At 35.1% G+C, this 16199-nt stretch overlaps 2 protein-coding genes across 2 annotated transcripts in view; one reads left to right on the top strand and one right to left on the bottom strand.

The window, feature by feature from the left end:
- Positions 1-15632, top strand: part of LOC137405156 (sulfotransferase 1C2-like) — a 92524-nt gene extending 76892 nt beyond the window's left edge. The window contains exons 5-7 of the mRNA XM_068091382.1: positions 11200-11361; positions 14390-14459; positions 15517-15632. Coding sequence (XP_067947483.1) covers positions 11200-11361; positions 14390-14459; positions 15517-15632 — 348 coding nt within the window. The remainder of the gene's footprint in view (positions 1-11199; positions 11362-14389; positions 14460-15516) is intronic.
- Positions 472-1683, bottom strand: LOC137404099 (uncharacterized). The gene has a single exon (XM_068090252.1). It carries the CDS (start codon positions 1681-1683, stop codon positions 472-474), a length of 1212 nt encoding a protein of 403 aa, XP_067946353.1.
- Positions 15633-16199: the final 567 nt, after the last annotated feature.

Here is a 16199-nt window from a genome sequence, read left to right as displayed (position 1 = left end):
ATTAGCAAAAAAAATTTTCAGCTTCTGGAATGCTGACTCCTGAGGCTCTAACCACTGCCACGGCCCCTTGAGTAGCGCTCTCAACGGCTCTGTAATGTTGGCAAGCTCAGATGAAAATTTAGCATATTGGTTTACCATGCCCAGAAAACTTATAATACCATGAACATCAACAGGTCGGGGGAAATCCAATATTCCTTGCAGCCTTGGTCCTGCATGAATGCCCTGCTCATTAATCAGATGTTCAAGAAACTCAACAGATGGCACACTAAATTTGCATTTTGCCTTGTTTAAGATCATACCAGCATCAGCAATCTTGTCCAGAACTACCTGTAGTCGTTCATCATGTTGCTGTTGATCTTTTCCAAATACAAGCAAATCATCCATGTGTATGACAACACCTTTACAGTCTTCAAGGATTCTGTTCACCTCAGCAGAGAAGATTTCTGGGCTACTGGATAGGCCTTGTGGAAGTCAAAGATATCTAAACCGTCCTTTATGAGTGAGAAAAGTGGTTAGGTAATTGGAGTCTAAGCTAAGTGGAATCTGCCAAAAACCACTATTGGCATCTATTTCAGACAACACTGTTCCTCCATCTAACATAGCTAAACTCACATCCACTGATGCCATGGGATGAATTTCTCGTTGGATAAACCTGTTAAGCTCTGTGAAGTCAGATACAATTCTTATTTCCTCCTTATTAGCTTTCGGAACCACCACCATTGGAGCACGCCATGATGTAGGTTCATTAGGTCCAACCTTTTTGATGACTCCATCTGCTACCATCCTATCAAACGCTCTATCTGCTTTATCTCTCAGTGGAAATGATATCGGTCTGGGAACATGTATAGCATAAGGTACTGCTTTCTCTGCTTCTGTTTCATTTATATGAGTATCTTGTCTACACATAACTGCCCAGTGATTAAATTTTTGGCAACGTTTACACTGTGAACCATATGCAGGACATCTCTGACCCTTATTGTGATTCTTCCCACAATTTTCACATTTCTGCTTGGAAAATCCATGTTTTGCTGACTTGACAAGTTTCTCTCTACTAAACTGAGATACTGCATTGACATTTTCAGATTTTCCCTCAGCTTTTTGGTGCTTCCGTTTTCCTGACTTATCAGCAATTCTCAATGACTTGATCACATAGTCGAGAGACAACTTTTCATCTGATTCTCTCATAAGCTTGTCTCTCTCTTTTGTATTACCCAAGCCAAAAAGCAGTTTGTCTCGAATCAAGGAATCTCTTTGATCACCAAATTGACAACCCTCAGCCAACTGTCTCAGTTTTATCAAAAATACATCCACAGTGTCACCACCTTGACTGCTATTGTGAAACTTAAATCTACCCACTACAACACCTGGCCTGAGATTGCAATATTCATGAAATCTTTTGATAACATCATCCAACTTCCTCCCAGCAGCTCCCTCTTCTAGCTCTCCAGTATTGCCATCATCATCAGGTTGTGATTTGAACTCTATCTGCGAATAGACTTCTTTTACATCCTCACCCCCTGCATGCCTGAATAAGGCCAGCTTTTTCTTTTCAGCTGCCTTAGTAGTTCCAGTCAGGTCAATTGCCAAAAGGTAGTCACTGAAAGCCCTCTGCCAACAACGCCATTCACCAGACAAATCCTCACACCTTAAATCCAGCTGCTGAGGAGACAAAATTCCCTCCATAATGATTAATATATCACTGTTATACTGAAAGTTCCAAATATAATCTTGCTATCCACACATTTACTGCTGCCACCATGTTAGATTATTACAATTAGATAAGGAACACAGCTTGTCTAAATGCTCAACATTTAATAAGTGTCTTTCATAAGTCACACGCAATAGAACATGAGTCATTAGAATCTTCCAGAACAGTGGGTGTGGTTAACAACAATATAAGCATGGGGGTAGACAACTCTTAATAATACAACAGTAAGAAACTAGTTTTTGGTGTGGGCAATGGTATACAGATCCTCCAAGGATAGGCGGCGGGCATCATGTGGGCGGGGCTTTTGGGGGGCTGTAGATCATTAGTGTGGGTAGCGACGGAACTGTGCCGATACAAAGACCTTATTCCACATAGTTTGCTTGACATAATCACCGTAGACCAGTAGAATTGGTAGTCGGTACTAAGATGTTTACACAGAATTTAGAGGAAGCTAATACATCAAGTTTTTAATTTCCCTTGCTTGAGGCATTTGAGACATTGGTAATAATGTATATGTAGCTGGATTGAAAATCTTATTCTAGCCAACGTGAGCAAATACAAGATAAAATATATGCCAATAGAGCCGCGTAGGACTAGACTTTTATTACAATAGCCTATGTGAATACGAGAGATAGAGACAGGTTGTATCACGCGTTACATCATTTTGGTCAAGTCTAGGCATGTTTTTTTGGCTTGAGCGTTTTTACCACGATCAAATTTTTTCGATTTTAATCTTCAAATATCTTGACAATGAGATCGCCTAACACAACAAACAACATATCACTGATAGACAAAGAAAACGACTTTCTTTTAAAATCAACTCAAATTTGACGCAACCACATCTTTAACAAATTATTGTAAGCGCACAAACAGCCATAAATTCTCTTAATGCTAGTCTAATGAGGTGTTTTCACTTTTATGGCATATAATAACCATTAAGTTACAAACTTATGGTTATAACCATAAAGTTTATAACCATAAGTTTAACCAATCATTAAAAATACTATTGCGATAAGATATCTCCACTTCTGTTGTGGAAATATTATCACCAATTATAACAAAAGAACACGTCAGCTACTCAGTTATAAACAATGTCAACACCATTGCAACAATATGTCCTCAATTTGATGGTAAAATTATTATTACAGGTGTGTATAATATTTTAACCATTAGTTTGAGGACATTGGCAAAATATTATAAGTGAGATCATGGTCATAAAAACTTGCGTGCGTGTGCGTGTGCGTGAGCGTACACACATGCACTTGGAGGTTTCTATATATAGAGAAATAATAAATGCTTGGCACTAAATGCTGAGCCTAGAAGAACATATTAACTACAGTTAGTGTCAAGTTATAAGCTACCATGGATTCATTCACAGATTTTGGAAGGTTTGTAGAAGTCAAATGCCATAAAAATAGTCTAAGATAACACTAAAAAAAGTAACAATGCAACAAACCTCGGTTTAACATTGAAATTTTGGAAAATAAGGAGAAAGGAATTATCTGTTTAAATTATTATAAAATTATCTGTTTACAAGCTAAAGTGCCAATTCAAAGTTCTAAAAAACCTGGCAAATAAGAAACCTTGTCAGGTTTTAAAGCTGAGCCACTGAGTTTGGTGTTTTATAATGCAAGATTTTAGGCATAAAAATTTAAATATAAAAATAAACCAAACTTGTAATTTCCTATTTTACTAGATACCTGCAAATACATCCATCAATCACGAGCGACCATTCTGCAAAAATTGCTGCAGTGCTATGGAACACTGGAAATTTTAAAATGCTGTTCATACTACCGTATTCTTGCAACTGTGTGTTAACGTTGTCTGTCTAGATTGTATATCTTCTTTTTGTTAAGGTAAGGCCACACGTATCGTGTAATTTCAACTAATCTGGGAAATTCCATTTGAACGAAATTTCTGACCTGCCACACGGAGTTTCCCCACCACGGATTCGTACGAAACTAACTTTCAACTAGCCAATCAGAATGCGGTGATAAATTAAAACCGATTCCGTTTCAATCATTTGCTTCAGTACAAACATGCGCAAAAGAAAACAACCTTCAACATTCAACTAACCTTTTCAACCGACCAATCAAACAACGATTCGTAGGAATTTCTCACGTTTCGTCCAATTCAGGATTCGTTCATCATGCGCAACCAACGATGAACGAATTCGTCCAAATGTCAATTCGTACAAATCGTTTCCTCCAAATTTTGCTGATTTCGTGAAAATTTTGTCTCGTGTGGTCCTACCTTAACTCATCATGAAGTAAAACACACACATAATCGCACATCAACAACATAATATATTCTGAGATACTGAATCAATATATAGTGTCAGCACTACTGCACAAGTATTAATTAGCATCAACGTCAATAAGTCATACTACGATAGTGTACATTCCCACCTGCACTCCCAGCAATGATATACAGCCCCCCCCCCCTATATTATTGCTGTATATCATTGCTCCGGGTGAGCAGAAAACTGTGTCCTTGCATGGCTAATTCGAGGTGGTGGGCATAACATAACGAGGTGGTGGCTAAACATTGGTGGGTATTCATACTGCAAAATGTTATATTGGCAAAATGTAATGTCATAATCTCGAAGTTGCTATACACCAGTCAGTGAAATTATATGAACCACCAAAATATATTTACATACACATATTGTTTTATTGTAACTGTATCAAAAACCTTCCAATCTTTAGCATGTAACAATTCTTGCATAAAGAATGATCATTAAATTTGATAGATTTTAATAATATTATACCTTACACTCTGTACAGTGAGTGTCAAGTGAATTGTATAAGAAGAAAGCTGCTAGTGACCAGGATAGGTGAAACACTAAATCAAGTAATAGTGTCTTTTGTTGTTATTGGACTTACTTTAGGATGAATATTGTTGTGGCTTTGAAAACACTCACACCTTTATATGCTTTTTCTCCAGTTTACAAATAGTTCAACCGAAGAGGCAGAAGAACTCTCGTTGATCAAACGCCTGTCTTTTAACAGTAACGCCCGTGACGAGTGGAAGGAGACGAGCCAATGAACTGAAGGGAAAATCCCAAAGCCTTTGCATTTTGGTAATTACGTGTTTGTAACCAATCCAACGACGAGGTCAAAAGTTCATTGCACAAGCATGTCGTGAACCCGTTATACCAATATTGAATCTCGATGTTTAAAGGTCTAGTATCCGCCCGAAAGTGTCTTTTTAAAGCTGTAGTATATCAGAAGAGGTGAGTGTTTCAAGTGGTAAAATTTTTGGTTTATAGGTTGTTTGAGCTATATTCTCAATTGAGAGCATTTCTAAAAGTGAATGAGATGCTGTGCTTTTTGTAATATACCCTTCTTTCTTTCTTCTCACCGTCGCCTATCGCAACGCTCGGTGTACCTGTATACGCAATGCTATGTTAAACATACTTTGTGCATAGGATCTGTTGTTCCAGTCTAGGTAAGACCCAGCCAAGAAAACTATTTCTTGGTTTTCAACAGCATTAGGTTGTTTCTTGATTATGTGTAATTATTTTCCTTAAGGCTTGTAGTTACCCGAGTTCACAGGCTTTTATGGCAAATTTAGAGTTCTAGACTAGCGTATCTTCTACTTTCAACTAGCTAGTGTCAATCATACTCAAATAATTGGCTAGTTGCAAACAGAAAGTTCACAGCTTACTACCTAATAAAATTAGGGCCGATTAGTTATAAACATGCCTAAAGGCATGAAATTGTTTAAAGTTCTGATTTAAAATTGGTAGTAAATGAGTGATGTCGACAGAATTTGCAGTGGAGTATAGTCAACACTCTGAAATAGACATGATTAAGCTGCCTTGATTTATTAATATCGATATGTTAACAGCTTTTGACTTTAGGAACTTGTCTGAGATTAACAATAGATACAACAATATCACTAAAACATGTCAAAAACATTTACAAGCATGTGAATGTTTGTAAGCAAAGCAGACGTTATACGATTTAACTCAATATTGCTGCAACACGTTCATGGTAAATGTGCAATTCGTTGTTATTCGTAGAGAGAAATCATGGCAGCCCTACCCCTTCATCCTCTGTCTGGAGCTGCGACAGGGCAGTACTTTGTGAGTGATGATGGCTCTGTAAAGGTCGCTGCTCTTGTTATGAACAAGGATATCTTTCCGAAAGTACGAAGTGATTTGGAAGAATACAAATGGAATGACTCAGACTTCCTACTAGCTACCTTTTCTAAAAATGGTAAGGATGTCGGTTTGACATTTTGAGCGGAGCTCTAGCAGCATTTAGGGTTTAAACACATGATGCTTGAACCAGACAGAGAGTCATCATAGACTGACATAAATGCATTCTTCAATTTTTCTCCATCAACTCTTCCAATTTTTAAAGAATTTTGTTTATTCAACTAAAAAGCAATGTAAGTAACTTTTTGGGAATGGTGTGTGCCATTGCCCTTTTAGCAAAGGTCATGATCTAGAATATCTGAGGCAAGGGACTCTGAGATTTGAGGTTGATATCTAGGTGACACCGTCAAAATGGAAGTGGTTTTGTTATCAACAGCATATACGTGTTAATGTGAGGACCCAAAATCTTATGTTATTAGCTTCCTATGTTCTTAAGCTCACAGGCTTTTTTCTGCAAACGATTCTATATTTATGTCTACATTCTACTTGCAACCGGCGAGTATCATCTTACTACAAAAGTTGATAGCGTGCAGACGGAAAGTTCATAGTTCATCTATCTGATGAAGCCAAGGTCAAGCAACTATAGATACATTTAGGCCTACAAATGGGTCATTATGTCAAGGAATTTAAACTGATGTGTTTACAGAATTTGTAGTGAGATGAAACCAGTGTTTGAGAATATGATAAACATGAATAGTTTTGGATTACTAATGACAATGTCTTGTAGTGTACAGCATTTTGCCTTAAAGATAAACAAACAGAAAATTTTAGTAGATTTTATCAGAAAGTATCAGTATTTCTATTATTTGCGATTGTTTTTGAGGTTTGAGGTAGTTTGCCGGGATGTTTCAAGATTAAAAACGACAAAAATTGTTTGTGGTTCGAACGCTCAGAAGAAAAATACATGCATAATGATGTCACTAGCTGTTATCATTGATAGTTGATATCAACTATGGCTAATATCTTGCACAACATTTTGCTTTAAAAGCTTTTCCGTAATAGTATTAAAAACTGCAAGATTACTGAAGCATGTCTCATATTTAATAAAAAATGTTTTTTCATGTATATTACATAAAAAAAATGTTTCGGTCCAATGTAAATGATGTGCAGTAGACACTCCGACAACGTAAACATCCTATAGCCTAACGTAAATTTCGCATAACGTAATAAATTAATGCTAAGTTTTTATTTCGTATTACGTAAGAAATTCCATGTAACGTAAAGTATTGAACCGATGCAAGTTCTCAAATTCGAGTTAAATGGTAAAAAGAATCTCGTAGTTGTCATTAAAAATATCGCTTTCTTTCTTGCCATACTTGGAGAGAAACAGCACATACATTCATTTCTATCACATTATATTATAAACTAGTACCCTGACAGTTGAGTTCGTCGTGAGAGATTGTCTGGATGTCAATAAATCTCAGAATAAGTAGCAGCGCAATTATTCAAAACTACTTCAAGGCGGTCGAGTGGTACGGGTATTAGAGTATCGGTATACCAAGCTCAATGTCACGAGTTGAATAGAAAACTATTGTTTATCTTCACCTCTAACCCTGGCAGCGGATAGACAGACCATCGCTTGTATTTTCTTGTTATAGTAAAGATATATTTTTGTTTTACTTTATTTTTAACATATAAACTAGTTCTTTTTATTTGTGATTTGAAAATAGACCTTGCTGTCTAGAAAAAAATTCCAAAATTGACGTGAATTGACATTGAAGATGTGCATTCTCCTTAACTTATACAGAAACTAGCATAAACATGAACCATTAACTGAGAGAAAGTGGTAAGAAAAGGAAAAAAGTTGAAGATACAAACCAATAATACAGCAATTACTGTACGATCATTAGATTAAAAGGTTAAGTCTAGTTGTTATAGTTTTTAAAGGGCCAAAGAGGTGAGTTTGGGAAGATCTTGGAATGGATTAGGCAGTTCAAGTGTATTTTACTGTTCACGTAATATAAAATCCATTTAACATAAACATTTCTGGACTGCATTATTTTTGGTTTTCAACCATCTTACAAAAACCACATGTGATTTACAAACTGAAGTTCATGTCAGTATGTTGTATACTTAGGAACTCATTTCATGTGGGAAGCTATGATGATGTTACTCAAAGGTTCAGCTGATTACATCCAAGGGTCAAAAGCCCTTTTAATGATAGATACCTCTCCAGTCAGCCTCAGTATTAAACCATTCCCTTCACCACGAGTTCTCAACACTCACTACAGGACTGACGTCCTCCCAGCGGAGTACAGAAAAGCAAAGACTGTTGTAGGTAAGTGGTCTATCATCAATATATATCAATTATATATTTAGTAATAGTATTTTCACTTTTTGCTAACAGCATGTTTTGCACCAAAATTTTTGGACAGATCTACATGTAGATTGGATTAATACCTGTAGCTCATGACAGATCGCTCAAGACAGATAGTTCATGACAGATAGCTCATGACAGATAGCTCATGACAGATAGGTCTCAACAACGATTCCATTTTAATAGGCCTCGCATATTTTTTAATTTTTGTGGTAAAATGTTGTTTTTATCATTTTTTTCAACTACCACTTTACTACAAACATTATTATCTGTTTTCCAATTTTTTCTATATTTCTGTTTCTGACATGAAATATTATATGTTTGTAATAAAACAAGAAATCACAGAATCTTACAGAATCTTACAGAGGAATGATAAAAAAACGAATACATAAACAGGAATAGACCGCAATATATTTTAATAGAAGCACAAAATATTGTGAGCTAGAAATGACAAGATTCGACTTCTGAAACTAATTTACTTTATGGAATAATCATATTTTTTTTTTTTTACACATGCTGCCAGAAGTGGTCTAAAGACTTTTGTAAGTGCAATAAAAGATGCTGCTGGCTATCACCTACATAAATGCTTCACGTTTCCATAGCTAAACATCTGTATTATCACTTCTATGTTTGTAGTGATGAGAAACCCCAAAGACACGTGTGTTTCATTTTACTATCATTACAAGAGTATGGTAAGTATTTTCTTGATTGTCATTATCTAACACAACACTGTTACATTTTAGCAGAAGTAATAGTTCAGTACTAGCAATAGCCCTTATCTATCTTGATGTTGAGGGCATAAGGATAAGTTGATGCTGACGTTGATGGCATCATTTGATCTTGATTATATTAGCACTTCTAATCACAAGTGCCAAGGCCATGCTATAAATTACCTTCAGCATAAATATTCAAAATAAGATGCTTAGCTGTTAAATTAAATCAACAGGTTGATATGTAGTTTATAACTTTTCTAGTAACAATAGCAGGTAAAATACTGTTTTCTGCACGGCTGGATGCCTAAGATATTTTATATCCTTTCAGTATTAATTCATAAAATGTATTAACCACCAGTGGCTCATCTAGTCACAAACCATTGCAAAACATCTATATCTAAAGATAAAACTCTTTCAATTATTTTAGTTACATAGTACTGCACTACTGGCCGATAGTGACTCAAACCCATTTGACAAGCTAACACTGGCACAGTTTATGGAGTTTTTTATGGAGTTGGAGACTGCTGCATTTTTAGCATAACTAATCAATCATTTTTATCAAGTAACGTCACATATTGATATAATCATATATAACACGTATGTCACATAATTATATATGTCACATATATATAATCATATTGATCTATATGTTGCAGGTATAAAGTCAGCAGTTGTTAATTTAACTATATATTATTTTCAATATAAATTTTTAAAAATAAAAAGCTTAACAATGGAAAATCTTTTATCGTGTCAGTTTGACAGGCAATTTATTTTTACGAGTTTTGCTTATGCCATAACAATGTTTGTAAGAAAATAACAAGTTGTCCTTTTATGTGGATCATTGCATCCTTCACCAAAACTTGATAAACCAGAAATGATCCATTTTATCGCTTCCTGTCAAAAAAATTTTAATTCTAAAAACATATACTTATCTGATTACAGCCAATAGCAGTGTCAGACGGCGAGCTAAATCCTATTGAAAACATAACATTCGCTCAGTTTGTGGAGTTGTTTCTCCATGAAAAGAATATTTTCTTCGGGAGATACTTTGACTACATAGAATACATGTGGTCTCTCAAAGATGAACCAAACATACTTCTCGTTTTCTATGAGGACTTGAAAATGGTAAGTGATAGGTAAGGTAGAATGGCTGATAGATGTTGACCGCATGTTGTTCATTGTATGTATGCATTTGGTTTAGCTTCAAAATTAAATAATATCTGTCTAAACTTGAGCTTTAAACCCCTTAAAGTATGAATAAGAATATATAAAAGTTAGCCAAGTGTATGACATTCACTTGTCGAGCATGACTCATCACCAAGAGAAGGTATAAAATTAACAAGTGTTTAAAATAGGTCATATTTTGGTGTATTTTACTACGAGATGTATTTTACATATCATACGTATTGGTTTATTAAATTTTAGGCATGCAAGCGACAAAAGACTAATCATTATTTGCAGAAATGTTCAAACGAACACTTTTATAACCTTATTATGAATTATGAATAAAATCCAATAATCGTTCAAAATTAGTTAACTGAGATTTGTTTACAAAAAATTGCAGTCATGAGTTTGTGGTGCAGTAGTTTGCGGACATAATAATTTTGAGTTACAGCAAATGTACATTGCTTTTTATGAGGAAATGTGTAGCTAAAGCTTCTATGTGTTGACTAGCAGAATGCCCGGCGTTGCACGGGTATTAAAAATCAGCTTATAAACAATGAGAGGAATGTAGTTGCCTGTCACTTGCTATTAGCCTAGTACATTGCCAATGGCTAATTTGAGTAAGCTTCCTATTAAGAGCTAATTTCTTGCTCTCACAATTAAGCATGCATAAAATTACGCCACTACTCTCCATGGCGTTGTGCCATCACGTTGCATCATAGCGGAGACCGGTAGCATATTTGCACCTATAAAATGACATATATTGCCTATGAAACCATCAAGCTTGTGTGGCTGAATTGGTAAGGGATTAGCCTGGTGAACGGGAGGGTCTGAGATTGAATCTTCTGCAGGATAGGTTCTTTATTCCAAGATATTAATAGCTGTAGCTGGACAAGCAGACAAACTTTGAGGTGTATATATATATAGATATGCAACAATATAAACTGACAACTAAATAAAAAAAATTATTTAATATCAACTAAAAATTACTTATCAACTGCTTGTTACATTGTTGGACCAATAAAGTTTTAGGTAGCTTTGCTAAAAAGTAAAGACTAGCTAAATGTGCATCATAACTAGAAGCTGTCTTCTCCTAATAATTTTTGACTGATTTAAGGTTACATTTTTACAGAATCCTCTCGATACCATCCAGAAAGTGAATGAGTTCATGGGTACCAACAGATCACCAGAACTAGTGAAAGAGATAGCTGAAGCTGTAAACTTTGAAAAGATGAAACTAGGAAAGACAACATTACCTCTATCTAAAGAATCAATGGAGATGCTAAAATCAATGGTAATATAAAAAACTTCATTGTGTAGAAGTAACAGCTTATAGAAGCCAGTTTTTGTATGAGATTACTTGAAGCTAGTGTTAGTTCAAGCTAGTTTTTAATCACATAACCGACCAATAGATTTTGTAAAGCAGGGCATCTCACCTTCACTATAGTTCTGCATTCTTTTACGGCGACTCCTTAACACTTTAGTTTTAAAAGAAATCGTACTTTGTACAAGTGCTTAACTTCTATTCACACAAGGAGTACACATCAACACCTTCATTATCATCATCATCATCATCATCATCATCATCATCAGAAATGTATCAAGACGAAGATGATTGTTCTACTGGTTATGGTCTTCAGAACATAGCTCTCCAGACTGGCTGATCTCCAGCAGTTTGTCGCCAAGATTATTAGCTTTATGTCTCGCCACATGTGGTTTCACTGTGCTACATCCTTAAACCAGAGTTGAGGTCATCCTCAAATTTTAGATTTTGAGCAAAGCTGTGAGTAGAAAAACCATTGAGATATATTGCCTGGTTCCTTCCTATGAACATCGTCGGTGCATCTCATATTCTTCTCTATCCCATCTATTTTTTTGTATATTTCTCTTTATTTGGGACTTGAACAATCTATAATATTTTTAAGCTCTTCACCTAGAACGCCTAATGTTTTTTCATCTATTGGTATGTCATGTCCATGGTTCAGCTCCATATAAGAAGGCAGGCAAAACAACAGCACGGTAAACTTTACCTTTGACTTTTGCTGACAAGAGGTGATTTTTTCAAAGTCTCTCCCTCATTTTAGCACAAGCTAAATCAGCCCTCTTCATGCAAAAAATGAGCTCACTGTCTAGCTGGTGTTGTTTAAAAGTATGACCCCAATACATGCAGAGTTTTCAAATTGGGATATGTTCTCCTTCTGTACATGGATGACAGCGAGTGTTCAAGTAACTGTGAGATTCTTAACTGGTTGAAAGAGGCAATCTGTCTTTCTAATTGTAATTTCTCAGCTGACATTTTCCGTAGCCAAGACAAATCTGTTAGTTGGTTTTGCATGCTCCTGGAGTCATAAGCAATCAGGCAGTAGGCATCAGCTAATAACATTTCCCCTATGATCTTCTGGCATGTTTTCCCTCAAGCCTTCAAATGTGCAACATTGAACAAGTCTGCATTGTGTCTGGTCTGAATAAAAAAGCTGCACATGCTGTTTTTAGAGGCTGCTTCCAACATAGCCAAAAGGTAGAGCGAAAAGAGCATATGTTCAGAACACATCTTTGCTTTACGCCATTGGCAACCTTAACATCTTTATAATGGTTCCCTCTCTGTGCTATAAGGGCTTTCATGCCTTCATGCAGTGAGCATTGGTGCAATGTGTTTATTGATACACTAGTATATCAGATAGTATCATTCTAGCAATAGAGAGCAATGATTTATCTAGTAAACATTCTATATATTAAATACTGGCACTATATCAATATCTCTCAAGTTCTGGAGCACATTCTTATCTGACCCAACCTTAAAAATCAGCTGATGTGAGTTTACTATTGTCTCTGCCCAGTTTATTTTCAGATTTCTGACAGAATACTACATTTTCATGAAGCTCAGAATTTTTTGTGTTACATATATTATATCTACTATCTCTTTCAGGTTTTGGGCTCAGACAAAGATGAGTATTTAGGTCTCTCTTCAATGGTATCAAATTCTCACTCATTAATCTTGAGAAATTGAGAAGTTAATCAAAATGATCTGCAAATTGCTTCAGGATCTTTGATCTGTTTTGTAGTAGAAGATTAGTATTATGGTAGAGTTGAATCTAGACCTAAAGCTGTATATAGACCTAAAGTTGTAAGCTGGGTAGTTCCAACTAATAGCTCTAGGTCTAGATCCGACTTCTGCATAGAAATCACCAGTGACAACCACTTCATTTTTTCCTGAGACCATAAAAAGAACTTCTCGCAATTGGATGTGCAATTATTCCTTGTCATCTAGATCTATCGTTGTTAACACTTGGAATTGTAGCAAAAATATCTTGGGGCAAATATATCATCCTTATCCTATCACTATTAGGTGAAGAATCCTCCTTTATTTACCAAATTAGTGAGTTTTTAATAACAAAGCCAACTCCGAATTCTCTTCATTCTTGTTCCTTTTTGCTATTAAAAAAGCGTATATCCGTGATGCACTAATTTTGTATAACACTGTAGACAGGCCTCACTGATGGGAGTTATTTTTATGCTGTATACATGTATACCCAGTTTTCTCACGATGAGAGCTGTTTGTCACTCAAGTGTACTTGCTCCAGTTCTAGCAAACAGAGCTCTCATATTCTTTTCTGCAAGAATAATTTGTTCCTGCATCCTAGCTTACTTTTCGCTGCAGCATGAAATGGGAAATGATTAGTGTAAACATTGTTTGTTCGGGCAGGCATGGTAAGTTCGTCTTCTAATCATATTTACCATAAAAATGCATGCAATAGCTGTCTCTAATATGGCTGTAAGTAAAACTAGTTATCGCTCTCTTAGATTCAATCTCTCAGCATACAATGGACTATAGTGTAGCAGGCAAGGTAGGCTTCAGTGGTTGATCAGAGGATCAGTTTGTCGATTTCTGTCGCCAGGTTACCACACCTTTTGCGAAGTGGCCTACCTCAAGCCTTGATATGGATGCAATATTTGTTTGGTCAGTATAGACAGATCACCCACCGTACCTAATGAAATTCAATGGGTGGCCCTCTAAGTTGCCAGCATCTCCACCGAAGACAGGTTGTACTGAGCTATACATTTGCCAGTAGAATGAGCTGCACCTGACCTGTTTAGCAACAGCAACTGTTTAACATCGCAAAAACACTTTCCATAGTACTTACTATCATCTATGACGGCCTATGTCTGATGAGTTACTGTGACAGTACTTTTTTGTTTCTAAAGACAGTGTTTTAACTCAATGGTACTGTACTGACACATCAACATTGATAATAAGCTAAATTCTTTTCTGTACCTTTTGATGTCTTCAACATTTCTATACACTTGCTTGTTTTTTGTTCAAGGTTGGACCTGAAAACCTTGAAGAGACTCATACAAAACTTAAGAAAGCAACTGCACGAATTTACAGAAAAGGTAATATACGATTAATGGTTTGTTACTGATTCTAAAATCCCATAAACTGAACCTCATAACATTGTGGGTTGTATAGTCTTAAGTGTACGATACAATAAAGTGTTGTTCCTTTAGTATTTGACAATTGGTGTTTCGGTGCATCACCGTAGTTAGTGAAATTATTTTCTTGCATTTAAACTTGTTACATTGTAACCTATTCAATTATAATCTAACAATACATATTAGACTACAACTTATTGATATAATGAGAGCATTTAAAGGATGTGCAAAATCAACAATTAATTACATTCTAGATAAAATTCAGCTTAAAACTGTCATTATAACAGATCTAAGGGGTGATGACGACATAGTGCTACTCGTCAATGTACGATAGATTATTAAAATTTGAATAGCAATGAATGTTTAAATTAGCCTGTTGGTGACAGTTTTACGTCACGTAAAATAGGAAATCTTTAAAGATTCTACTAAAATAACATTTAAAAATTTGTGTTAATTTTCAATCAGTTGTAATTTGGTGTTCAGTTACAATTTAGTTACCATAAATAAGATTTTTTTGTCTAAGTTAGAATGTATATCTTTTAGTTTGTACATAAGCTGACTAATGGGAACATTTTTAAGTTGACTATGCTAAATTAAAATTAATTTTATAAATAAATACTGAATAATGCTTCCTGCTACCTATTTGACACAATTTTTTCATTTGCAGTTAAGCATTTTTCACTTTTTTGTAGCCTAATCTGTAAAGTTTTGCAATAAGTTAAATCATTTATTACTGGAATGACAGATATCGAGAACAATAAAGTTGGGCTTATAACCTTTATTTGTTGCATAAGTATAATATAATAAGACTAGTAGAGTTCAATTATCTTTATCTTTGCACATTGACCTGTTAGGCATGTACAAGTTTGATTCACTTAAGTTTTAAAAGACATTCTAAACTTAGCACACTTATTATCAGCCATATTATCTTGAGATCATCGATTAATCTGCTATAAATCTTTCCGGATTACGTTTGTATGTTATTATTATGCCATTACATTGTGTCTGCATTTTATAGGCGTCATTGGAGACTGGAAAAACTATTTCACTGTTGCGCAGAATGAAATGTTTGACAACTTTCTGGCAGACTGGGAAGGTGGTAAAGATATACCATTCGTGTACACCCAGAAATAGATTATTTTATCAAAAACAATTCACCATTAACTAGACGATGCGGTCGTTCACTTTCCATGATTAACAAAAAAATTCAAAAATTTTAAAGTTTTTTACTGACTCGCTTTTAAAATCCATTGTGCTGCTGTTCCAAGTACTAGACATTATTTTGATTTATTTTGGTACTTTTTAGTAAATTCGTCAAATATATTTATATGAAATACGAATAGCTATGATTTTAATTCTATAAATTTATGTATTATTTATCATATATTATGCTTATTGTGAAATTTCAATGTTATTGTGGACTTGTAATGCAAATTAAACCAGCAATTGATAGCAAGGTTATTGAATGCACTGGAGTATACACTTGATTGTTAACAGTGAGCGATAAACTTTGTACTACAGACCACAGATTGTATTGTCTGATGACAACAGATAATATCTTGTAAACTAAAGGCCAAAGAGTACAAATTAAATATACTAATTGTGATTTTATTCTAAGCAGTCCTCACAAAAATTTATGGAGTGTAAAATTTTACCATTGTGTGTACAAATCTACCTCAAGTGATTTCTGAATATTAACTT

The sequence above is a fragment of the Watersipora subatra genome, chromosome 9, assembly GCF_963576615.1.
Source record: "Watersipora subatra chromosome 9, tzWatSuba1.1, whole genome shotgun sequence".
Lineage (NCBI taxonomy): Eukaryota > Metazoa > Bryozoa > Gymnolaemata > Cheilostomatida > Watersiporidae > Watersipora > Watersipora subatra.
This window is presented reverse-complemented; position numbering and strand designations above follow the sequence as displayed.